General features: G+C 29.8%; 6 protein-coding genes across 7 annotated transcripts; 4 read left to right on the top strand and 2 right to left on the bottom strand.

The window, feature by feature from the left end:
- The first annotated feature begins 117 nt into the window (after positions 1-117).
- Positions 118-3,313, top strand: OCT59_017480 (uncharacterized protein). Its single transcript, XM_025310769.2, has 12 exons — positions 118-184; positions 261-394; positions 558-852; positions 924-1,071; positions 1,154-1,493; positions 1,563-1,749; positions 1,821-2,003; positions 2,093-2,355; positions 2,423-2,554; positions 2,637-2,720; positions 2,804-2,932; positions 3,009-3,313. The coding sequence occupies exons 1-12, from the start codon at positions 142-144 to the stop codon at positions 3,159-3,161; spliced, it is 2,091 nt and encodes a 696-aa protein (XP_025178884.1). The 5' UTR covers positions 118-141; the 3' UTR covers positions 3,162-3,313.
- A 169-nt stretch (positions 3,314-3,482) lies between these two features.
- OCT59_017479 (uncharacterized protein) lies at positions 3,483-5,900 on the bottom strand. Its single transcript, XM_025317122.2, has 3 exons — positions 5,667-5,900; positions 5,446-5,593; positions 3,483-5,339 (listed from the first exon to the last, which is right to left on the bottom strand). The coding sequence occupies exons 1-3, from the start codon at positions 5,891-5,893 to the stop codon at positions 3,792-3,794; spliced, it is 1,923 nt and encodes a 640-aa protein (XP_025178883.2). The 5' UTR covers positions 5,894-5,900; the 3' UTR covers positions 3,483-3,791.
- A 372-nt stretch (positions 5,901-6,272) lies between these two features.
- Positions 6,273-6,732, bottom strand: OCT59_017478 (uncharacterized protein; the record flags this gene model as incomplete). Its single annotated transcript, XM_066137519.1, has 3 exons — positions 6,273-6,426; positions 6,572-6,640; positions 6,722-6,732. The coding sequence occupies 3 exons, from the start codon at positions 6,730-6,732 to the stop codon at positions 6,273-6,275; spliced, it is 234 nt and encodes a 77-aa protein (XP_066004096.1).
- Positions 6,733-6,943: 211 nt separating this feature from the next.
- On the top strand, positions 6,944-9,113 carry OCT59_017477 (uncharacterized protein). The gene is made up of 9 exons (XM_025323279.2): positions 6,944-7,074; positions 7,141-7,213; positions 7,291-7,379; positions 7,470-7,650; positions 7,724-7,851; positions 7,932-8,040; positions 8,115-8,365; positions 8,450-8,587; positions 8,658-9,113. The coding sequence occupies exons 1-9, from the start codon at positions 7,006-7,008 to the stop codon at positions 8,769-8,771; spliced, it is 1,152 nt and encodes a 383-aa protein (XP_025178882.1). The 5' UTR covers positions 6,944-7,005; the 3' UTR covers positions 8,772-9,113.
- A 181-nt stretch (positions 9,114-9,294) lies between these two features.
- OCT59_017476 (MAP kinase kinase Wis1) lies at positions 9,295-11,888 on the top strand. Its single transcript, XM_025317121.2, has 8 exons — positions 9,295-9,829; positions 9,908-10,097; positions 10,173-10,391; positions 10,464-10,515; positions 10,665-10,789; positions 10,855-11,084; positions 11,212-11,257; positions 11,323-11,888. The coding sequence occupies exons 1-8, from the start codon at positions 9,738-9,740 to the stop codon at positions 11,422-11,424; spliced, it is 1,056 nt and encodes a 351-aa protein (XP_025178881.1). The 5' UTR covers positions 9,295-9,737; the 3' UTR covers positions 11,425-11,888.
- Positions 11,889-12,787: 899 nt separating this feature from the next.
- Positions 12,788-16,063, top strand: OCT59_017475 (uncharacterized protein; the record flags this gene model as incomplete). Of its 2 annotated transcripts, XM_066137517.1 has the most annotated exons (11): positions 12,788-12,821; positions 12,897-13,084; positions 13,372-13,486; positions 13,568-13,650; positions 13,714-13,803; positions 13,869-14,076; positions 14,162-15,200; positions 15,276-15,377; positions 15,443-15,622; positions 15,690-15,730; positions 15,831-16,063. In XM_066137517.1, 10 exons carry the CDS (start codon positions 12,788-12,790, stop codon positions 15,727-15,729), a joined length of 2,079 nt encoding a protein of 692 aa, XP_066004094.1. In that variant the 3' UTR covers position 15,730; positions 15,831-16,063. The 2 variants fall into 2 exon arrangements, with proteins under 2 accessions (XP_066004094.1, XP_066004095.1); XM_066137518.1 differs by lacking the exons at positions 12,788-12,821; positions 12,897-13,084; positions 13,372-13,486; positions 13,568-13,650 and having other exon boundaries at positions 13,693-13,803; positions 15,841-15,978.
- Between the last annotated feature and the right edge of the window lie 7,250 nt (positions 16,064-23,313).

Raw genomic sequence — 23,313 nt, 5'->3', positions numbered from 1 at the left:
AATTTAAAGGAAAAAAAAAAAATATATTATTTGTCGATCCTTAATGATAAAATTAGTAAATATCACATGACTCAAATATTACATAAGGAGGAGTAACAGTAAATAACGAAGTAATCCGTTCTCAAAATAAAATTTCACAAAATGAGGATAATAATAAAGGGTGGTATTTGGAAAAATACTGAAGGTAAGTTTAGTGATCGTATTTTTAATTTTAAGCACGAAGTATAATAAAAGTTCATTGGTTGGTAATGTAATAATAGACGAGATCTTGAAGGCTGCAGTTAGCAAATATGGCAAAAACCAGTGGGCCCGTATATCTTCGTTATTAGTTAGAAAATCACCAAAACAATGTAAAGCTAGGTGGTATGAATGGTTAGACCCCAGTATTAAAAAAGTAAGTTATTATCTTATTTATTGCTGATATGGATATATGTTTTTAAATTGTCGTTTTTAGTTAAGCTTTTCTGTATAAATCCAATGTCCTGTAATAGTTTGAAAATTTTTCATTCATATATTAGATATAATATTAATAATGCAAATTTGTTTTCGAAATCTAGACTGAGTGGTCAAAAGAAGAGGATGAAAAATTACTTCACCTTGCTAAATTGATGCCGACACAATGGCGTACAATTGCGCCTATCGTTGGAAGGACACCATCTCAATGTCTTGAACGATATCAAAGATTATTAGATGAAGCTGAAGCTAAGGAAGGAGCAGATCTGGGTTTAACAGGGCCAGTTGGAGATGCAGGTCCTAGTGCTGATGATGTTCGAAGATTGAGGCCTGGAGAAATTGATCCTGATCCTGAAACTAAACCTGCAAGGCCAGATCCTGTTGATATGGATGAGGATGGTAATTATATTATAACTTCTTTATTAGAAATTTATCTATCTAATCACTAACGATTTCGACCCTTTCTAAAGAAAAGGAAATGTTATCAGAGGCTCGAGCTCGTTTGGCCAATACTCAGGGTAAAAAAGCTAAACGTAAAGCGCGTGAAAAACAATTAGAAGAAGCTAGACGATTAGCTTCGCTACAAAAGCGACGAGAGTTAAAAGCTGCCGGAATTGAGTAAGCTTTACTACTTTTATATTTTATTAATTATTATATTTGTAGGTATTTATTCTTATTTCATTCAATTTTTTTTTTTTAGTTTAAAAGTTAAAAAGAAGAAAAAAGGGATGGATTATAATGCTGATATACCATTCGAAAAGAAACCAGCTCCTGGATTTTATGATATTTCCGAGGAAAAAAATCGTCAGTTAGATCAAGGACTCTCTAATAAACTAGATGGTAAACGAAGATCTGATGCTAATGATGAGAAAAAAGGGAAAAAGCAAAAAACTAATAAGGGCGAAAATGAGGGTGGTCCGATTAATTTTGTACCTGCCAAAAATTCTCAATTGAATAAGCTTAAACAGGCTGAACAAATTAGTAAGAGAAGAAAACTTGTTCTTCCAGCTCCACAAGTAGGAGAGAATGAACTTGAAGAGGTAGGTTAATAAATTTTTAGCTTATTTCTCTTAAATTATAAATTAACTTCATTGTATATCATTTGTTAGATTGTAAAAATTGGGTTTGCTGGGGAAAACACTAAAGCTGTTGTAGGAGAAACTGCTTCACTTGGTGACTATACACCATCTACTAGTTTACCATTAAGAACTCCAAGGACACCTAGTGGGTCTATGCAAACACCAAGAACTCCTGCTACTATATTGTCTCTTAAAACGCCAAGAACGCCAGGTTCAGGTATATTTCAAAGGAATGATACATTCTTAAAATAATTAAATAAATTATGCTAATGTTATTAAATATAACAGCCAGTGCTGCAACAATAAAGCAACTTAGAGCTGGACTATCTAATTTGCCAGCACCAAAAAATGATTTTGAAATCGTTTTGCCTGAAATTGAAATGCAGGAAGATAAGGAAGATGATATGAAAGGAATAGAAGAAGATGCTAGTGAAAGGGATAAAAAAATCAAAGCCCAACTTGAAGAAGAAGGTTATAATTTAAAATTTTCTGGTATCGTCTTTTAGAATAAAAAAAGATAATTCAACCAATTAAAAATTGATTATTATTTACTGATATAGAGCAAGCACGACTTTTACGTAGATCTCAAGCTATTCAACGCGATCTTCCCCGTCCTATTCAAATCAATGCAAAATCATTTCTAGAAGCTTCTTTATCTGAAGATTCTCCTAGTGAACTTTTTGAAATCGAAAGATTAATAAACACAGAAATGATACAATTACTGAACCATGATGCAATCATGTATCCCGTTCATGGAAGTAAAATTGTTGGTAAAGATGTAGACGAATCCTTTGAAGAATTTTCTGATGATTTAATGGATAAAGTAAAGTATTATATATATATTTATTTATTTTAGCTGAATTTAATTGGTTACTAATTTTATATTGCAGGCAAGACAAGCCATTGAAGAAGAACTTGCTATTAATAATTTTACCATTCCTGAACCCGATGATTCTCATGATGATATGTGGCATCTATTGCATGAAAATGCTGAAACTGACAATTCACAAAAGCAGCTAGAAGTAAGTCTCCTTTTAGTATTATTGTCAAATTAAATAATATTTTTATGATATTAATTTATTTCTTTAAAAATAAAATAAAAAGATAAACCGTAATATTATGGTTAAAGACACCACTAAAGCATCCAAATTAGAAAAGAAGTTAAATATTACGTTAGCCGGTTATCTGGTAATTATTATTATTGTTTATTATTTTTTAATTCATCCATTTATCAATAATCCATTTATAACATTTATAATAAATAAATGAAGACACGATCACGAACTTTATCAAAAAAAATTACGGAAATATTTGAAGAAATTGATCAAGCAAAAATTGAATTGAATTCCTTTCAATCGTTAAATATATCCGAGAAAAATGCAATACCCAAGCGAATTGAGGTACCCTTATTATTTATATATAGTATTCTGTAACTTACTGTGTGATATCATTAATTTCTTTATTATTAATATTTAGGCTATCCAAAATGAAGTTGATTACCTTAGCAAGCGTGAGTCTGAACTTCAACAACGATATTCTCAATTGTCAATTGAAAAACAAGACTTGCAAGAACGTATTAATGGTTTACTTAAAGAAAGTCAAAATAATCAAGAATCAAAAAATGAATAGATGCAAAAAAGCATATTTCTACATTTTATTTGAATGATAGTTTATAGTGATTTTATATATAAAAATATATGTAGCAAAATAAATTTTTCTATTTATTTTAACAATCATAAAATATGCAAATAACATATAATACATCAATTTATGCGAGAGAATTAAAAATATATAATATATAGAAAATTTTTACAAAAATAATTATTAGAAATAAATCTAACTTTATAAAATAAGTTTATATAAAAATACAATTTATAATCAGAGCCATTGATTTTGATGAATTAAATCTACTTTCTATGATCAAAAACAATAAAAACAATAATATTACTCTTATAAATCGAAAGATAATTAATTCAATTTATTGATGTGTTGAAAATTGGTAATTTGTTTTTGTAAAAAATGATTTCAATAATTGATCATTATAGAAATAGTACTTAATAGAACTATCATTGAGAAAATTACAAGTATTTCCTATTTGTCTTTCCAATCAGAATATTTTATTACAGGAATACAAAATTCATAAACAATTTATTCATTTATTTTGGTTGTCTTTCACTCTTTTGCATAATAATCAATATACCAAATGTTCATGCATTGGATAAAATATATAAATATCTGAATAATTATTTTTTTTGATAACTATATCAGATCTCTTAAAAACAAAAGAATTCCTTTCCCATCCAACTCCAAAGAAACTCGGTCTTCGTAAGTTGAATCAGGGAAACCAAAACCACCATCGATTGATGTCTTATGATGTATACCATTCCAAGTTATAACATCAGACATGTTAGTTGTAAGAGAAGTGCCTACTGTAAAGGTGTGATGATAATAAAAAGCTGCGACCATACGTATGAATAAAAGTGGACCCCATTTTAAATAAATCGGACAAACAGCGGTTCGAGTAGCACCTTTAAAAGGTTTTCCTGGTGCTGCATGACAAGGAAGTTGTGCCCCATGGGGAATTGAATAACATATGAACCAAGCACCAAATTTTTCACTAAAGGAATATGCCATCTCTCCATCCGGCATCGGGCCTATTGGAGGTGGTGCCATAGGATCATGGCAAGGAGTCTTACAATTTGGACATATCATTTGTGATGAAGGCATATACAACCATGTCTCTATACAAGATCTGTGAAAAATGTGGGGGCAATTGTTCATTTTTACAACATCTAAAGGTTGATTAAAAGTTACTACCGATTCTGCACATATAGTACAGCTTTCTTGTGATGCAGCTGCTTCTTGAAGTCGATCTTGTGTAGCCAAAGAAATGACCTGATTCAAATTAATAGATCTTGACATTTCAACATTTTTCCTTCTAGCATATACAATTCCTTCATAGCTATTAAGATTTTTTAACATATTAATGAAACCCTGGTCTAATTCCGAAGAAGACATATTTGGTTGTTTTGACATAACAAGATCTAAATATGTTTTTAGGTGTGGATAAATTCCATTTGGTTTTACTGGCCAGAATTGTTTATCAGCCATCGCTGTACCATAAAAGTTGGAGATTTTTCCTGATAAATTAACCTGTCGTTCCCATTGTTGTACCATTCCTTGTGCTTTACGAATAGTCCATTGACTCTCTGTTTGTACATTCGTAGATTTTGAAATAGAGGACTTAGCAAATGGAGTAAACAGTGTAATAGATGGTAATTGAGGTACATTTCGATTAAAATTCGTTGGAAGCGGAGGAAGATTGAAAGTAGTCGATGGGTGATGTGATGTATAATTAAATCCATTAGAGTTTAAACCAAAGGCAGAATTAAAGTGGGGTGACGTGTTTATAGGCATTTTAAAATTACTTTGATTTGATGCAGCAAATGAATTAAATCCCGCTATTGAACTAATTGCTGGTATGAAAGGGTGAAGGTTATTTTCCTCAGATTTATCATAATATATTGCCAAAATCGGAAGTACTTGGTCGTTATCGTACACTACATATTCGTCGGCCGTGGAAACATAATGTTTGACACTGTGAAATCCCTTTGGGGGATACTTGGTATTTGGGTTTACAGTCTTACTTATCGTGTTATCGAATATTTTTCCAAGGGCAGTTACGCAAACGACTAATGCTCTTTTTGTAGGGTTACAGCGACTAGCAAAAATATCACATTTTACAAAACTCGGAGATAAATATATTGCGGGTCCGCAATTACCATATTCCTTTGAGAAACGACCATCCTTTAGTTCAAGAAAAAATAATTAGCTCCTTTTTTTCCAATCAAAGATAATTAACAAAATTAATAAATTGTTATTAAATTATCAAAGGAAAAATAATTACACGTACTAAACCGTGTTCCAATATAGATATAACGTTATCTGGTTGTGTTCCATGAAATAAGACTGTATCCTTAAACGCCGTTTCAAAATTAGTTTGAAACCGCGCTTCTCTCTCTTTTTCTATGGCTTGTTGTAAATCCTTATATTGTTGATACCTATTTGAAAGGAGAAAAAAGCCTGGTTTAAGACAATTCCAAAAACTCCAGTGTGCTATTACATCATATCTACCTTTCCCAAACAGTTCGATTTTGTAAGATTGAAATCGAAGTAATTTTACAAAAAACTTCTTTTAGTTGATCTCCAAAATAAGCGGCAATGTCTATATATAATTGATCATCCTTAGAAAGTTCGATATTTGTCGGTGGTTTCGTATACGGAACGCAGAAATAGTTGCGTACTCGATCTAAAATCAACTTTCCGTCTTCGAGCTGATATTCTCTTTTGCCGCTACTCATTTTGCTTAGAGGAGACCAAACGAAATAATGGAATCTTTTATATCGAATTAGCTCCGGAGTTACTAATCTCGCCACTGCCCGATTTACCCGTAATTTTTTTGACTGCGTATACTGCGCCGAGTATTGGTCCCCGCAACATGAAATTTTAGTATATCTTTAAATTCTGATTTTTGTTTTAAATCTTATTCTAAGCTTTTATGATTTGATAGGTAAGCCTTCTCTTCAAGAATCTTTCTCGCTAAATCTTTTTAATATGCTTTTACAATACAAAAATTCTGATTTAAGCTCTTTTATTTTATTCTGATAAACTACAATAGTATTTCTTATTGTATGTATTTAGTTCTTTAATTTATAAACATCAGGATTCAGGAAACACTATTTATTCATTTAGCAAATGATTATATTTTAAATTTTTATTACATTGTAAATTGTGCAATGTTAAAATATATTTGATATTTGATAAAAATTTATAATTCGGAGCAAAAGATGCATTATAAAACATTTTAGATGGCACTTCACGTGGCAATAGGTTTCTTGAATATAAGCAGAAAGTTAATTGTCAAAATTCTCAAAATTCTGCCAAAAAAAAAATTTTGCATTTTTTTTTCCAATCAAATAATACACATCCTTGAATTGAAATGTTTGTTATTATTTTCACGAAATATAATTTGATCGTACCTGAATATTTTTTTTAATTGCTCCCCACCTACTATCCAAACACTGATATTTTCACTGGTTTGGTACATACTTAAAAATAAGTAAAATAAATCAAAATACACCTTGACGAGGTATATGACGGTGTGGAATAGGTTTATTGTCCTAATTTACCTTTCATTCATGATTATGCAATTTTTTCCTTGTACTAAGAATGAGAGAGAAAAGTACTCGCGTAAATATCGATTGTGCATATTCATACTGCACGTGAGAGTTTTTTCTCCTTTTATGCGCAGCTATGACTAATAAAAAGCTTTCTATCAACGACGCAGCGGTCTTACGATACACAGAACACGTAAGATTCTAGGTATGAAAATTTCGTAATATAAATACCTTGTCGAAAATCTTAAGACAGCACTGATCGAAAGACTAAGTGAGAAGACTTAACTGTCGTTAAAATGAAGATCACGTTTAAAACCTTGCAACAGACACAGTTTCAATTAGATGTTGATCCTAATGAAACAACGGTAGATAAAGTGTTTTAGGTTTAATAATTAACAAATTTATTAACATTTGTGTAAATATATTTTTAGATTCTTCAGTTAAAGCAAAAAATTGAAGAAAGTCAAGGACATGCTGTGTCTCTCCAAAAGCTCATCTCTAAAGGTATGATATTGTTTTTTATTATGATTTGTTATATGGTCTATCCATCTTAATTGAAATACGTAAATTTCTTTGTTCAGGAAAAGTTTTGAATGATGAAAAGAAAATATCTGAATATCCCATTTCAGAGAATGAGTTTTTAGTATTAATGGTTTCTAAGGTTCCCAAGGTAATTTAAGAATTTAATAAATAAATATAAATATATAATTCCACTTCGACACAGAGAACCTTAACAAGTATATGTATAATTTTCTTGTAGCCAAAAACACCGATCAAACCATCGGGAAGTTCAAGCAGATCCGAAGTTACTTCGAAATCAAGTACTGAGGTCGCTGATACAAGTCCTTCAGTCCCTCCTGCATCAATTACGGCAACAACCGTACCAGCCACTACACAATCTATACAATCTCCAGAATGGAACAGCAATGCTAGCACTCTAGGTATTCAAATATTTTTTAAATTATGAATGAATTAGATGATCTATATCTCTAAATTTATATTAATGCTGTTAAGTTACTGGATCCGACTATGAAAATGCTGTTAACTATATTATGGAGATGGGGTATGATCGGGATCAAGTTGCGAGGGCTATGCGTGCTAGTTTTAATAATCCAGATAGAGCTGTTGAATATCTTATAAATGTATGTGTCAATTAGTAGAGTAAAGTAGTGATAAAAATGAAAATAATTTTAGGTTTAATGTCATTTTATGCTGTAACTAGGGTATTCCTGACATTGCACAACATGAGCAGCAACCTACTGCCACAGAACAAACAGCAAATCAACCTACCCAACCAGTACCTGTATCAACCAACACTAGTGCAACAACAGGTAGAATTTTAATCTTGAAGTTAAAATACCAAAGTTTTTAGGAATTTGACATTAAAAACTTATTATTTCCATAGCACAACCACAACCACAACCTCAACCACAACCACAACCACAACCACAACCACAACCACAAAACCTGTTTGAAGCATTTTCACAACAACAGCAACAGCAGCAACAGCAGCAACAAGGTGGGAATGTTGATGCACTAGCTGGTTTGAGAAATCAACCACAACTTCAACAATTGCGGCAACTTGTTCAACAAAATCCGGCATTGTTGCAACATTTAGTCCAACAAATTGGAGCTTCAAATCCTCAATTGTTGCAGGTGAATTAATAGTATTATTAATTTGCAATAAACTATTCATTTCATATTAATTAAATCTTATTTTACATTAACATCGAATATCAGCTTATTAATAATGATCCTGCAAACTTTCTCCGGATTTTGCAAGAAGGTGGCGGCGGTGGTGAAGAAACACGTGAAGGAAATCTCCCACCTCCACAATACGTTTCTGTTACACAGGAAGAAAAGGAAGCAATTGATAGGGTAAAATTGGAAGTTAATAATTAATTTTTAAATAGACAACTGTATTAATGATTGTTATTATAATTGGTAGCTGGAAGCCCTTGGATTTGAACGCGCTCTCGCTATCGAAGCTTTCCTTGCTTGTGAGCGTAATGAAGAGATGGCAGCGAACTATCTTTTTGATCATGCACATGAGGATGATTAAAATTATTTATTCATGGAATTGTAGCAACCAGACCCAATCTTGCAATTTTATATTTTATTTGTTAGTTATTCCTTGTTATATTTTTTTTTTAATGTCATCGAAACGAAGGATAAGTTCATATAGTTTATATTTTGTATTGGTATGTGAGATTAGATCCCTATATTTCAAGAATTAAGACCGGGACAGTAAAGTCAGATTTAAATAGTTTAGCATAGTTATAGCCAAATATATATATAACACTCAACTTCAATCAATATAGTTTATTAAATTTTATTTCTTCCGTATTTGTTAATTATTTACATTTGTTTATAATAAATAAAACCTTTTTTTTTATTGATATAATTAATTGACTAAATGAACATTCATTTAGCACTCACCTATAATACCCCTAGGTATTGGTTTGAAATTTGTATAAAATACCTGATTTAGAAACCATAAAATACCTGTAGTTACTGGTATCTTATGAAGAGGATTTAAATAGTTGATATAAATTAGTAGTAGTGTATGTACTTATGTACTTAGACCTAATTTTTCCAGCAATTTATTATTTCTGATTGAGAAGTTTATATAATATATTAACTATATACTATCTATATGCATATATGCGGCTAACAATAATAAGTTAAAGTTTCAAATTTGCCGTAAAAATATCCGGTGCATATAAAAATAGCAAATTATAGTTCGAGAAAGTTTATGATTAATTAATTATATTACAACCAACTTTACAATTTTGTTTTTCGACGTTCTAATTTATTCAAAAATTTCAACTTTTCGATTATATTCGATCTTTTTTAAAAAAGTTTACCAATTAATATTGCCGGTTTGGATCTCAACGAACAAAGTTCTTTGGCTGTTACTGACAGCAAAGCCGAAGTCTCTACTCCGGTTAGACCTGTCCCAAACAAGTCCCCTTTTACTACTCCAGGTGGAATTCAAACGGCGTCCAAATTAAAGAAAGAAACTAAAATGCGAACAACGAGAAAAGGGCCTGTGATGAAACTACCAGAAGCCATGGGCGGTCCAACAAAAACGCCGTTTGCCAACTTTTCGCCGTTTGTGTTAGTATTATATTATAAAAGCTTAATTGTAAATTCTTAATATATATTCATACTATTCTATCTGTTTTTTTTCGTTAGCGATCCTTCTGGAAAACTTAATTTTGATGGAAAGGCAGTTTTACATGCTCAAGGAGTGGATTTTAGTAATGGTAACAGTTATAAAATTAATATGGAAGAGTTTGAATTATTGGAAGAACTCGGGAAAGGACAATATGGTACAGTACAAAAGGTGTTTCACAAGCCTACCAACGTAACTATGGCAATGAAGGTTAGTTTTTGTTTAATAATACGATAGGTTTATTCAAAGGAATTTCCAAACAGACGTTTATATCTTTCTTTTTAGGAAATTCGTCTTGAACTTGATGAAGCTAAATTAAATCAAATACTAATGGAGCTGGATATCCTTCATCAATCTCGAAGTTCCTATATTGTTGAATTTTATGGTGCTTTCTTCATTGAGTCTTGTGTTTATTATTGTATGGAATATATGGACGCAGGATCATTGGATAAATTATACGGAGGGGGTATTCCTGAAGACGTTCTCGCCAAAATTACATTTGCGGTATGGTATCTTTTTTATGTCCAAAAAGTAATAGTAAGCATTCATCTGATAACAATTCTTTTGTATTAATAGATGGTAAAAGGGTTAAAGTTTCTAAAAGATTCATTAAACATTATACACCGTGGTATGTTATTTAAGTACTTTAATACTCATTATGGAGGCAATCAATTGATAAATAAACACAAGCAATCTCAATAAACCGGGTATAATGAGTCCGGTTTATCGAGATTCACTATAATATGTATCATATTGCTCATCATCATTTGTTTTTAGATGTGAAACCCACAAATGTTCTTGTAAATATGGAAGGAGAAGTGAAATTATGTGACTTTGGAGTTTCCGGCCAATTAATACAATCACGCGCAAAAACCAATATCGGGTGCCAAAGTTATATGGCGGTATGATTATTATTAATTATATTGTAATATTAACATTGATTATTAAAATTCAATACATATTATAGCCAGAAAGAATAATTCAAGGTGATGCAAGTACATATACAGTACAATCTGACGTTTGGTCACTTGGGCTATCTATGCTTGAACTTGGTACTGGTAAATATCCTTATCCTGTTCCGGATAAGAACGAGAGAGTTGGTTTATTCGCTCAATTAAATGCCATTGTTCAAGGAGATCCTCCTTCCTTACCTGAAGATAATTTTTCTGCAGAATGTCGCGATTTTGTAGCACAATGGTAATAATTTGCATAAAAAAAATATTCTACCATTATTATTATTTTATAAGCTATTAAATCGTACATTTTCCTTTCTTTTTTTTCTTTTTCTTTTCTTCTTTCTTTCTTTCTTTTATTTCATTATCAGCTTGAATAAAAATCCTCAAAATCGGCTTACTTACGCACAACTACTGGTAAGAATTTTTAAGTGAGGAATTTTCAGACAAACATATTTATTCAACATTATTAATTATTTTAGGAACATCCCTTTTTGAAAAAGTACGAAGATGTCGATGTCGATATGAAAGCATGGGCCAAACAAGCATATGCTTCACGAAAAGATCTGTTAAGGCAATCATAGTCACATTAAAAATGATACAATTTATCTATTATTCATCTACGTTTAAATAGTCATCAAGCTACCTTTAAGTTAAGATAACAGGAATAAAAATTAGGAGAAAATCCAATTTTGTGGAACAAAACATCAATATGATGGTAATTAAACACATTGTTATTTAAAGTTCGGGTTTGATAATTTTTGTTTCGTTCCTTTTTATCTCCTTTTCACCTTATAATATTCTAGAGATATTTTCAATAGAATGTATTAAGGATATAATGTATAAAGAATTGATATGGAAGTTCTTTTTCGCATCAAAGTGATTTAAAAACAATTATTATTGTTTGTATCAAAACCTTTGAATATATTTAATATGTTTGATTTTACGGACTCTGAACAATATAAAATTTAACAAAGTTAATGAAATTTTTTGTATAATAATATTTTATTATATAAAAAAATAAAAATAATTTTTTTTTTTGTTTGAAATATTTAAGAAATTAACCAAAAATAACGATCAATTGTTTTGCTAACTATCTTACAAGTCAGGTGATATTTAACATATTATTTGCGTTAAATAGTTACATTGTTAACGCGATTGTTAAATAAAACGCAGGTACCATTAGTTAGAGAAAAAAAACTATAATTGTTTTATAATACATCAATCAAAGATTTCGAGCATCAATGCTGGTTTTTTTTTCAACAAATGTACATATCATTTATCAAGGAGATGTGCATCAATAACGATTAGCATAAGAAGCGCATGATAAAGGATCAATATCAAATTGTTGCATCATGCGCTGAGGTATTAAAATAAAAATGTAGTCGTCAATTATCACAATCAATCACAATGAAGAGATTTATTTGAACCTCCGAAAAAATAGTTTGTTAAAAATATCAAAATACATAAAATAAATGTTTATAGATTTAATTACCGCATTATATTTCCCAATTTTTCCCATCGATTAGCGTAAAAGTAATCTTATCAATAAAAACTGGTTTGATTTTTGTATATATAGTCTATATAGAATATTCGGATTTTCAATAATAATATTTTGTTCTCTCTTATGACTATACCTTATTTTTTTTCACACTAAATTTTTTTACTCAAAAAATAGTAAAAACAATTAATCATTATACTTTTTTTCTTACTTGGTTGCATGTGCGCCGTGCCCATTGTTCAGGTAACAGTATTTATTAAACTTGATGGTTTCCATTTGTGTTTATTAACTCCTTTATCCTTTCTTTGCAACTTATTAAATATCTACCTTTTTCTAAAATTTTCGTAAACTTACGTAAACGCGTTGAAAAGTGTTACGCATATCTTGATAAAATTTTTCGACGCATATAAACTTTTCTCTATCTCCAAAAGTTCTCGTTTTAATAAATGTACCCCATAGACTCTACTGAAAGCTTGAGAGGTAAAAAAAAGTAGAACGAAAAAAAAGGTCTATTTATAAACTAAATTAAATGTTACAATATTTTGTTTTCTTCAGGAGGACAGTTTCACTTCAAAAATGATACTGGAAACAGCAAGATTCACAGTTCTAGTGCACTTTCTTATCATAAAACAACTCCATATACAACTTCATTTAATAATGAACAGTCTTATGCAAGAGTTGTTGGTCAAGTCACTTCCGGAGAAACGGTAACGAAAATTTATAAAGATCCTCAAACATTTTGGGTGAGTTGTGTTACCAATAAAGAGTTCTTAATTCTTTGTTTTTTTATATTAAACTATTAAACTATGATATGATCATCTGCCAATTTAATCGTCAACTTTGGTGACATTTTTAACACATTTTTTCACGCTTGCTCAATTCCCAAATTTGAGATTTGACATCTGCAATCTTTTTTTTTTTGTCGAGCAATCTAAGATCTTATGATCTACATTACAGATCTACGATTCAATACAAGTTTTTATGTTAAAGGAAATATACAATTACTAATACAGCTATGAATTAATTAAAGAATCAGGAGCCAATCGGTTATTCTTGTTATTTTTGCCGTTCCGCTTTAAATCCGCAAGATATCAATTCTTGGGTACCTTGCGCCTCACCAAATTGTATTGTTTATTCCCATACCGGTAGGTTGTTACTCTATGGAATTCCTTATCAAGTAGATAATGAATTTTAAAGTAATTGTTTTTTTCAATTAATACTTTCAGGGTGCTTAATGAAAAGCGGATTTCAAGATCCCAATCGACCATGGTACTGCTCAAAATGTATGCCACCACGTGAAAACTATTCGGTAATTAAATTTAAAGCATTTTTCTACTATTTAATTTTTTTTATTAATAAATTTATTTTGTAGTCTCATACACCATTAAATAACAATATCGAAACTAACCATACTCCACCAGTGAATCCTTTGCATTTACTATTGGAAGCATCGGACCAAATAGTAAGTTTCATGAACATTTCAATCCTTTTTTTTTTCAATAAACTAACGAAAATTATTTTTATAAGCAATCAAATTGCAGACCTCAAATGAATATGACCACATGTTTAGCCGGATCGTCTGCGCCACATATCGAAAATAACTGCATTTCAACACAACCAAAACTTATTACTTCTGGAGAATTTACGAGTATTACCGCTATTAATGATAATGAGAAGGAAGAAATTGAAGCTTTACCTTCAAAGTTTGAATGTCAATATGCTTTATGTGAAGAAGGTAATAATTAGTTAAAATTAGACTAACATATATAATACTCAATAATTGATCGTTGGAATAAATAGGTTTACTATTATTTTTGTAGAAAGAAATAATACTATTCGTAATTTAGAAAGAACGCGTACTCGCCAAAACCAAGTTACTAATGCGCTTAAAGAATCGGTTACTAGACTCACACGGGAACATAATAAACAATTAGAAAGATATGAATCTTTAGAAAAAGATAACGAAAAACTTAATTGTGCATTACACAAGTTAAAACTCGCACTTATTCCATTGGCTCAAGAACGACCAGTATTACAAATTTTGCGTAAAATGACACGGAATGAAGATTTGCAAGTACGAGATATCCATCAAGATAATGTATTACAATTATTCTTGAGACTTCTTCCTTCATCGACAATCTCAAGTATATTTGGTACCACGCCGATAACTTCGCCATCAATCTCATCACCAAATATTAATATTCCAAGTTTACCAACAATTCACTCTTCACTATATGAGAAATGTCAAAAATGTTCAAAGATCGGTGGACATTTAGTATCTTGCATAAATTGTCATGTTATTCAACATGTTGCATGTTGCAGCAAAGGAGAAAAACCTTCCATAGAAACAATGGACATTCAGTGGTTGTGTATCAATTGCAAGAATTTTAACTCAAAACGTAAGAACTGTTCAGATAAAAATGCAGATACCAAAGTTGCAGCATATAACCTACTTAGTGGTCATAAACGCATTAAAGTATGTAACCTAGTTAAAGAAAACGAAAATAAATCGAAAAATGGTTCTCCATTACATAGTATTAGCACTCAAAATCTTAATAATGGTGGTGACGAAGGAGTTTTGTCACCGCAACTCACTCCCCACAAAGTAGAAATAAATAAAGTTAGTATAACTAGTCAAAAACAAAATTCTACTGATTTAGCTCTTCCAAATACTCCTATGTCGGGTGATAATGAAAGCAATGAAAGCGATGATAGCAGTTTTACTAGCAAAAGTTCAGGAATGGAAATTGATGTCAGTTCTAATCAAGACGAACTAAGATTTGGATCTTTAGACCGAGCTCCCCCACCAGATAATGGTCCAGAAGTGACTAAACAGCCGCCGCGATTTGACGGAGATATGTGAGTTTTTTATTTGAATTTATAAATTTATGTACCTTTAATTTAATTTGTAATCTTTTACGCTATTTTGGTTAGGTACACTCCTCGGTGGGTACGTGGAGTTGGTAAATCAAAGGAAGGACTTTGTCCTCATTGTGAACCTGCGAGATGGCTTAAAACAAAAATTTCAGCCTACTGGTAAGATGTACAATTTAATACTCTTTTTTTTTATAAAACTATTTTCAAAATTCACGTTTTTTTAGGTATCATCTTAATTATCAACATGGTGTTTCTTCTATTACTGGGAGGCCATTTGCACAACCTACTGCAGAAAGAGTTAATAAAAAAACTGGTATGAAAGAAGCACTTTGTCATAAATGCAATAAATGGATTTTAAACCAATCTCCACGTGATAAAGATGTTTTGGTCCCAGAAATTTATTGGTAAGTTTTAGTTTCGGTTTAAATTATTTATAATCCTAGATTGATTGATCATTCCTATTTAAATAAGGTATAAACATGCACAAAAGTGCCACCACACAGGTTCTTAAGGTAATTAAAATAAAAATTAAATGATTTTTCTTGGCCTTATATTTTTTATGTAAGAATGATAGTAAGTTTTATTAAATGGGTTCATTTTTTTACCCACAAGAAATCTTAAGGATCTTAAATATGTTTTATATTAAATACTATAGGTAAAAATAGTATTATATATTATGTATAAGATTAAGGTTTAATTAATTAACAAAATGAATTATTAAAATATATATCACCAGAATATCCAAATTTTAGTAGGTTAATAAGGTATTCAAAATTTAAGAATTTGTTATTAAAATCATTAGAAATATTATTAAATTGAAAAATAATTAGTTATAAGTATTTGAAATTACATGATTTTTATATAATTGGCCCAAATTTGTAATAAAATATGTTGGCTAAAACTTATAATAATTCAGATTAATTCTACATATTGTGATAATACCAACCTGAATTATCATAATCTAAATCACTTTTTTGTTTATTTAGGTTATGTAAATTTATTTTTCTTTGTAATGATTAGTACCACTCTCCTTTAAATATAATAATTTAAAAAATAAATAAATAAATAAAGTGGAATCAATTAATAATTTATTTATAAATTTAATTCATACATTTTTTTTTTCAATTTATATATTTTTTTTAGATTTTTTGATGCCAAAATAATAAAATAAAAGTACTTGCAGTATAAATTTAAAACAGTACATAGTAATAAAAATTTTTGACTGTTGCTAACTTTCTTTTTGAATAAAGATTATCTAACGTGATTTCATTCAAATAATTTTACTTCTATAAAAATTTGTGAAATCTTAAAGAATTCCAGGAAGTATATGCTATTTATCCTGTATCCCTAAATTTCACGTGATATTTCTGCTGTTATAGTAGGACCTCAAACATTACATATACAACTCAGAGGTTGGCTTTTCACAAATTGACCCTAAATTTCAAAAAAAAAATTGGGTTTTTTGTGATTATTTTGGCATCCAGTGGTCCAATTTATGTGAACTTTTTTCTGTTTTGTAGCTCTCATCAAACTCTACAAAATAAAAAAAAATCTGTATGAATCAGATTACTGGATATCAAAATAATTGCAAAAAACTGAAAATAAAAAAAGAGCAAATTGGACTTTTTTTAACAAAAAGTCAGTTATAATCTATATAAGAAATGTCCAGGATCTTATTATAGTTATGTAATATTGATCATTGTACTTTCTCTCCTGTTGGGCTCTACCCATTTTTTTCCAAGAAGACATGGATGAAAAATATGAGGATTTTTTGCCTTGAGTGATAGTAAAAAGACTTTTCGACGTTATATGAAGTTATTACTGAGGTCTTTAGTTTTGCCTGAACTCCTTACGGTTTATATTGAGTTAGGACCATTATCATAAGTCTTGGAGTTACTAATAATGACGTAAGATGGCAGTTCCATACGAATATTCCTCTGGACTTTCTGAAAGGTTGAAAAGTAATGCGTCTTAGTTCCTACACCTTTAAAGTCTAACTGGCCAAGTGGTTCACAGGCTGGACTATTATTTCTTGGAAGGAGCTTTTAACAAACGTATTTCTTACTAGTTGATGTTGTTAACAGGGGAGTTATCTTCTAAAATAAGGAGACGGAGTTGAGATGTATGTTTGGTACTTTTTACTCAGGTTTTTCTCATTGCACTTCGAGTTTTCCTGAGATTTATGTTTTTATTTTTTGCTTTTTGTTTTTCTTGGTCGCTTTTTTCAGTGTAACCTTATTTTCTTTGGGATGGGGGATACTGGAAAATTTGATCATCATGGTGGCTTGGTGTTACTAATTTTTAAAATCGATGATCACTTGAGTGATAAGAAGGGTAACAGATTGAGTACCGCAGTTCTTGTAGTATACTGATCATGGTGGTCACATGTTGGACTATCATTGGATTGACTTATCTAGGTAGATCTTAGGCCAAAAGATTGTTCGCAATGAGGTGAATGTCCTTTCGGGAATTGCATAACACTAAAAAGTTTCTCATCAGCTGAATTGCATAACACTAAAAAGTTCTCAGAGGCCTTTGTGAAGTAGGTTTGTTATCTATAATATGTAGTTAAATAGGGGAAATTGAATTTTATGCATTTCTGATAGTGCTAATGGTAGCTTGGAGGTTCTTTACCGATTCTAGGAGTGGGTACGGCGCTGGATGGGTTACGTATAGCATAGTCGACTTTACCTATTTTGAAATAGATTTGGAGGGAGTAACCGTAGTTATTTATATAAAGAGGGTGGGGTTTATAATCTTAGCTTTTCTTTTATTTGTAATTTCAGAAAATTATTTGTTCTTTGTTTTCTATTAGTTCTGCACTTGTTGTGATTCTTTTTAGAATACTCTGTATTCTCTAAAGTGACTTATGGCATTAATTAATAAAATTCAAGTTCAAGCTATATTTGTCTATTATAGTTATGTATTACTGTATCATACCCTATAAAAAGTATTTATATTTAAAATATAATTAAAAATTTTTTAAAATATAATTTCAATGTCTGCATAATAATTGCCTTTACCCTTAATACATCTTTTATCACGAATACTAATGGTGAATCATTTATACAACCAGCTACTTCGTAAAAGTCAAGGCATTAAGCCTGACAGATATATCCTATTAGAACATCTATAGTTAGAAGTTAAAATCGATTGCTACTATTTAACATTCTAACGGTCTGTAATTGTTTAGCAATTTGTTCATTGCCTTTACATTTTGCTATAAGTTCTACTAGCATATCTTTTAACATTTTGCTTTAGTTTTAGACTATCAGTAATATATTTTCTTCCATTTCTATCTTCCCATTTTCTTTCCGCTTCAATAGCTCCAAATTCTAACCTATCACCTTTCAACCTAAAAATCCCTTTCCTACCAATTTTTTTTCAATCTACATCACGACTATCATTAAATGAAGTTTTATGATCTGTGTCACAACTTGTATCATTCTTTCTATTGCTAGATGCTAGGCTCATACCTTTTTTACGTATTAAATTAATCCTTAAATTAATACAGAATGCAGGATCAATAATAAAACTCCATATGTTATGCTGAAACTATCCCTCTAATTTTGATAAATCCAGAGTGAAATTGTCATCATCCTTCCAGAGTGTATGTATGGCACAATATACAAGGTTCACATAATTTAAGTTAAAGTGTTCCCTGTTGAAGTATAAAGCATTAGTAAGTAAGAAAGACTTAAAAATAATTTTTTGAAATAAAGATAGATTAGTTACTGAATATTTTTTCAGAAGCTCAATAACTAGTTTGTCAATTTTTGGCATTTTTTTGCAATTTGAAAAAAATATCTCTTTCCATTCTTCATTTCGAAATAATGACTTTGCTTTTTTATCAATATTGCTAATAATGAAGGAGTGTAAACAGAACTCGTATTTCAAAGTTCTTGCATATTCATAAATTATTTTTTCAATAATACGACCAGATTTAAAGGTCCACATTTTTTCTGGGTTTAGATTACAGAAAATGTGATTGAAATGGGCTATTTGTTCATCTGAAATCCTGTTATCATCAATATTGGTAGATTTTCTTTTAGGCTGAATCAGAAAAAGTCAATTATTAAGTATCAAAGTAACATAATATGCGTAGTATTGCTCACCCTTTTTGGCTTTTCTTGATATTCTGAACTAGAAGAATCCATTTATGTCTGGCTTTTACTTCCATAATAATTCACCAGTTTTCTTTCTCAAACTTTTTTAATTGAAAATTCTCCTTCCTAAAGGATAAAAAAAAAATATTGTGTAAAAGCACACACAGAAAGTACACTATTTGCACAAAAGTAAACAGAATCCTATTATATTAATTTCTTAAAATTGCATATAATAACAATGCTTGAAATTTTAATATATAATAACATAGATTTTGAAGAACATAATATCAAAATTTTAGATTTCTAGCCTTCATATAATTTTCTTAATTAGAAAAAACTTAAAACAAAAATTTGATAATTAACTATATATAAAAGTGAGTAAAGTGAGCAAATAGTCCAATACTGTCAATTTATTTAGAATTGTACATAGCAATGATACCTAAAATTTTAATATGTAGCAGTACAGTGTCCTGGCTAATGTATATATACAAAATTTCTTTTTTTTAGTTTTTATTTTTATATGAATTATGAAAAAATCAAAAGAAAATTAATTTTATAAACAACAGTGCTGTACTTTCACATTTTCTCAAAATTATTTTGTATCATAAAGAATATAGTTTAGAAAAATATATGAATTTTTATATTTTTGTCTTTTCTAAAAATAATAACAAATTAACAATATCATTAAAAGTCCCCATTTTTTTTAATTTAACGATCAATCAGAAATTTTTAAATTTTTTTCATCAATACAACTGTATAAAAGTTAGAAGTATGAAATTTTGATATTATGTCATTCAAAATCTATGTTAATATATATTAAAATTTCAAGCACTGTTAATATGTGCAATTTTCAATTAACAAATATAAAGAGACCACTACTTTTATCTAACTAGTATAACAATTATCAAAATTCTTTTTTTAATTAATACAGTTGTATGTAAGTTAGAAGCCATATGGGCTGATTTGTCTACCTTTAATTAAAATATTAATTTTATTACATTTTTATTATACAAAATACTATATAATATACAGTAAATTGGAAATGAGTATTAAAAAATTTTTATTTAATGTTATTATACTATAATTTGGTAAATATTTCTTTTAAATTAATATAATTTTTAGCACTTACTATATATGTTAAAAATTAACTACATATCAATAAAGCATATATAAATCCTTAAAAAAAATATATATATATATATATATATATGTTAAAAATTTGTATCTCAACTTAAAACGTAACACTGGTCAAAAACCAATATATCGGGTAGCAGATATATATCAGATATGTATCCGATATGTGTAGTATTAATGCAGAAAATCAGGTACCCGATATGTGTAAGATATGTGTAAATATATATATCATATACATATCGGGTACTGATATGTATATGATATGTAAATGATATGTAGACGATATATATATTTACACATATCTTACACATATCGGGTACCTGATTTTCTGCATTAATACTACACATATCGGGTACATATCTGATATATATCTGCTACCCGATATATTGGTTTTTGACTAGTGTAAATATCTCCAGATCCAGTGATCCAATTGGCAAGCTCTTTTTTCGTTCATATAGACCAGATCAAAGGCTTTCCAAAGAGCCTAAATTTATAAAAAATGGATCAGTGGATCTCAAGATATTTGCATTTAAGCATGTTAAAAAGTTCATACCTCAACTTTAAATGTAAATATCTCAGGATCTAATGATTCAATCAGTGAGCTTTTTTTTCGCCTATAAAATCCAGAACAAGGGCTTTCCAACGAGCCTAAAATTATAGAAAACAGATCAGTGAATCTTGATATATTTGCGTTTAAAGATGGTAATTCAAACTCTGACATAAAATAATTATTTTTATTGTTTAAAAATATTTATTATGATACCATCTTTTATATGATATTTTTATTATACTTTTATAAACATTTATAGCTACTAAGGCTATATAAATTTTTATTTTACTTTATATTTTATTAAAATATACTTACTTTTTAATAATATATGTTAAAACTTAAAAATTCCATATATATGCGCCTCGATCGATTCGCTCTCAGATTGAAGCTCACGCATCTCAGATTGAGATTGTCATCTGACGAACCTCAATTGCTAATAAAATGAGCTATAATTAAACATCAAAATTTCCAATTTTTAATTAAGTACTAAGTAAACTTATTTATCATTATTTTAAGTATACAATCCTAAAATTTCAGATTAATTGGAATCATACTCATTAAATCTTTTCATTTGAAAAATGACTTAAAATTTAATGATTTTTCAGATAAAACACAAGTATAAACTTCAATATAAATTGGAATTTCAGGAAACATGTAACCCATTATGGCATACAATTTTGTTTATGTTACAAAAAGTGGTTTAATTAATGAGAAAAAAAGTTTACTTAAAACAGACTTTATTGAATGATTCAAATGAGATGCGTCAGGTGACAATCTCAATGTGAGGTGCATGAGCTTCAATCTGAGGCAAGAATCGATCTGAGGCACAACATATATGAGAAATGGGTTTTTCACAGCACTTTTACATTTAATAATTTAAGTTTCGCAAATGTAAATTTTTGTTCAACTTATTATTTAGTCAAGTGATCATCAATCAGATGATTTTTTGATATTACAAAACAATTTTAAGTAACAAAAATTGTGAAAATCAATCAATAACTCTTTTTAATACAGAGTAGACAAATCAGCCTATATGCATAAAATTTGGTATTATATTCTTAAAAACCTATGTTAACACATTAAAATTTCAAGTATTGTTAATACGTGCAATTTTAAGTAATTGACAATAATAGGCTTTCCATATGGACTGATTTGTTTTTGTATTTGACTTAGGATAAAGGTTTACATTTAAAAACTTATTTATAGCTTGGTAGTCCATAGGTAATGATGACTTGACGACTACCATCCAACTGGTGTCAGCAGCCAAACCTTAAAACACTACAACTGCCATTTTAATTTGACTTCAGGATAGTCCCTATTTATTAACAAAATACTAACTGGCTAGCTATAACCCCCTACTCATCCTTTATCCATTCTAGAGGCAAGACAAGCTCGAATTTATATGTCACCCTGGCATGTCTTAGTAATGAAGGACTTTCAGTATCAAATGTAATGGCAATCATCTAGAAACCCTTCTGTACTAACATTTACACTTCAGAACTGAATTAAGGCTCACTCAAGGCCACTACAGCCCCATGATTCCTTTGTCCTAAGGTACAGTTATGAATTTCCCAATGGTATAGTAGTGACCACTGAGACAGAGAGAACATAAAATAGTATTGTGACTTTGCTTGTTTGGAATTATTCCCAGTGGTGCCTTACCATCCAAGTTGCCACTCAGTATCTGCCTAGTGGGAAATTGAACCCCATATCTCACCTAGTACACCTGTCTGTTTAGGAATATCCTAGTTAGCCTAAACCTATTAAAAGGTAAACTATCACAAAGTCATTGCACTTAGGATTTTACCATCTATAATAACCATCTAACCACATTAGACCCCAAGCGGTATCATTTAAGTGACCACCTGGACAGGGAATTACCCCCAAGGTATGCAAGCAGTGACTTTACAGATAGAACTCCAAACTAGTACTCTGAAAAAAATCTGATTTGATCTGGATCCGCAGATTTGATCTGAGTCAGATCTAGTTCGGTTTTCAAAATTCTGATCCATAGATCAGATCAGATTTAAAAAAATCTGATCCGATCTGAACATTTGGATCAGATTTTTTTTTAAATAAAAAAAAAATTTTTTTTTTAAAAAACTTTTCCTGGACGAACGGACAAAGCCGGACGACCAAGATTTAAAAAAACGAACTAGGTAAGTTCGTTTCTTTTTTTTGTTTTTTTTACTTGAGGGAACGTAATTAACGGTTCCCTTCTTTTTTAGTAGGAAGCCTGGACAAACGAAGCCTAACAATATGACCAGGATTTAAAAAAAATGAACGAACTATGGTAAGTTTGTTC

The sequence above is a fragment of the Rhizophagus irregularis genome, chromosome 26 (assembly GCF_026210795.1).
Source record: "Rhizophagus irregularis chromosome 26, complete sequence".
Taxonomy (NCBI): domain Eukaryota; kingdom Fungi; phylum Glomeromycota; class Glomeromycetes; order Glomerales; family Glomeraceae; genus Rhizophagus; species Rhizophagus irregularis.
The sequence above is the reverse complement of the archived record's forward strand: the minus strand, read 5'-3'. Positions and strand labels throughout refer to the sequence as shown.

Coding starts and splice junctions, on each gene's coding strand:
- OCT59_017477 (XM_025323279.2), top strand. CDS start 7,006: ATGAAGATCACGTTTAAAACCTTGCAACAGACACAGTTTCAATTAGAT. Junction 8,041..8,114: donor CAACACTAGTGCAACAACAG/GTAGAATTTTAA, acceptor TTATTTCCATAG/CACAACCACAACCACAACCT. Junction 8,366..8,449: donor CAAATCCTCAATTGTTGCAG/GTGAATTAATAG, acceptor ATCGAATATCAG/CTTATTAATAATGATCCTGC.
- OCT59_017479 (XM_025317122.2), bottom strand. CDS start 5,893: ATGAGTAGCGGCAAAAGAGAATATCAGCTCGAAGACGGAAAGTTGATT. Junction 5,594..5,666: donor AATCGAACTGTTTGGGAAAG/GTAGATATGATG, acceptor CCTTTCAAATAG/GTATCAACAATATAAGGATT. Junction 5,340..5,445: donor CTATATTGGAACACGGTTTA/GTACGTGTAATT, acceptor CTTGAACTAAAG/GATGGTCGTTTCTCAAAGGA.
- OCT59_017480 (XM_025310769.2), top strand. CDS start 142: ATGAGGATAATAATAAAGGGTGGTATTTGGAAAAATACTGAAG. Junction 2,356..2,422: donor CTGATGATTTAATGGATAAA/GTAAAGTATTAT, acceptor TTTATATTGCAG/GCAAGACAAGCCATTGAAGA. Junction 2,721..2,803: donor TTACGTTAGCCGGTTATCTG/GTAATTATTATT, acceptor AAATAAATGAAG/ACACGATCACGAACTTTATC.
- OCT59_017476 (XM_025317121.2), top strand. CDS start 9,738: ATGCGAACAACGAGAAAAGGGCCTGTGATGAAACTACCAGAAGCCATG. Junction 10,098..10,172: donor ACGTAACTATGGCAATGAAG/GTTAGTTTTTGT, acceptor CTTTCTTTTTAG/GAAATTCGTCTTGAACTTGA. Junction 10,516..10,664: donor ATTAAACATTATACACCGTG/GTATGTTATTTA, acceptor ATTTGTTTTTAG/ATGTGAAACCCACAAATGTT.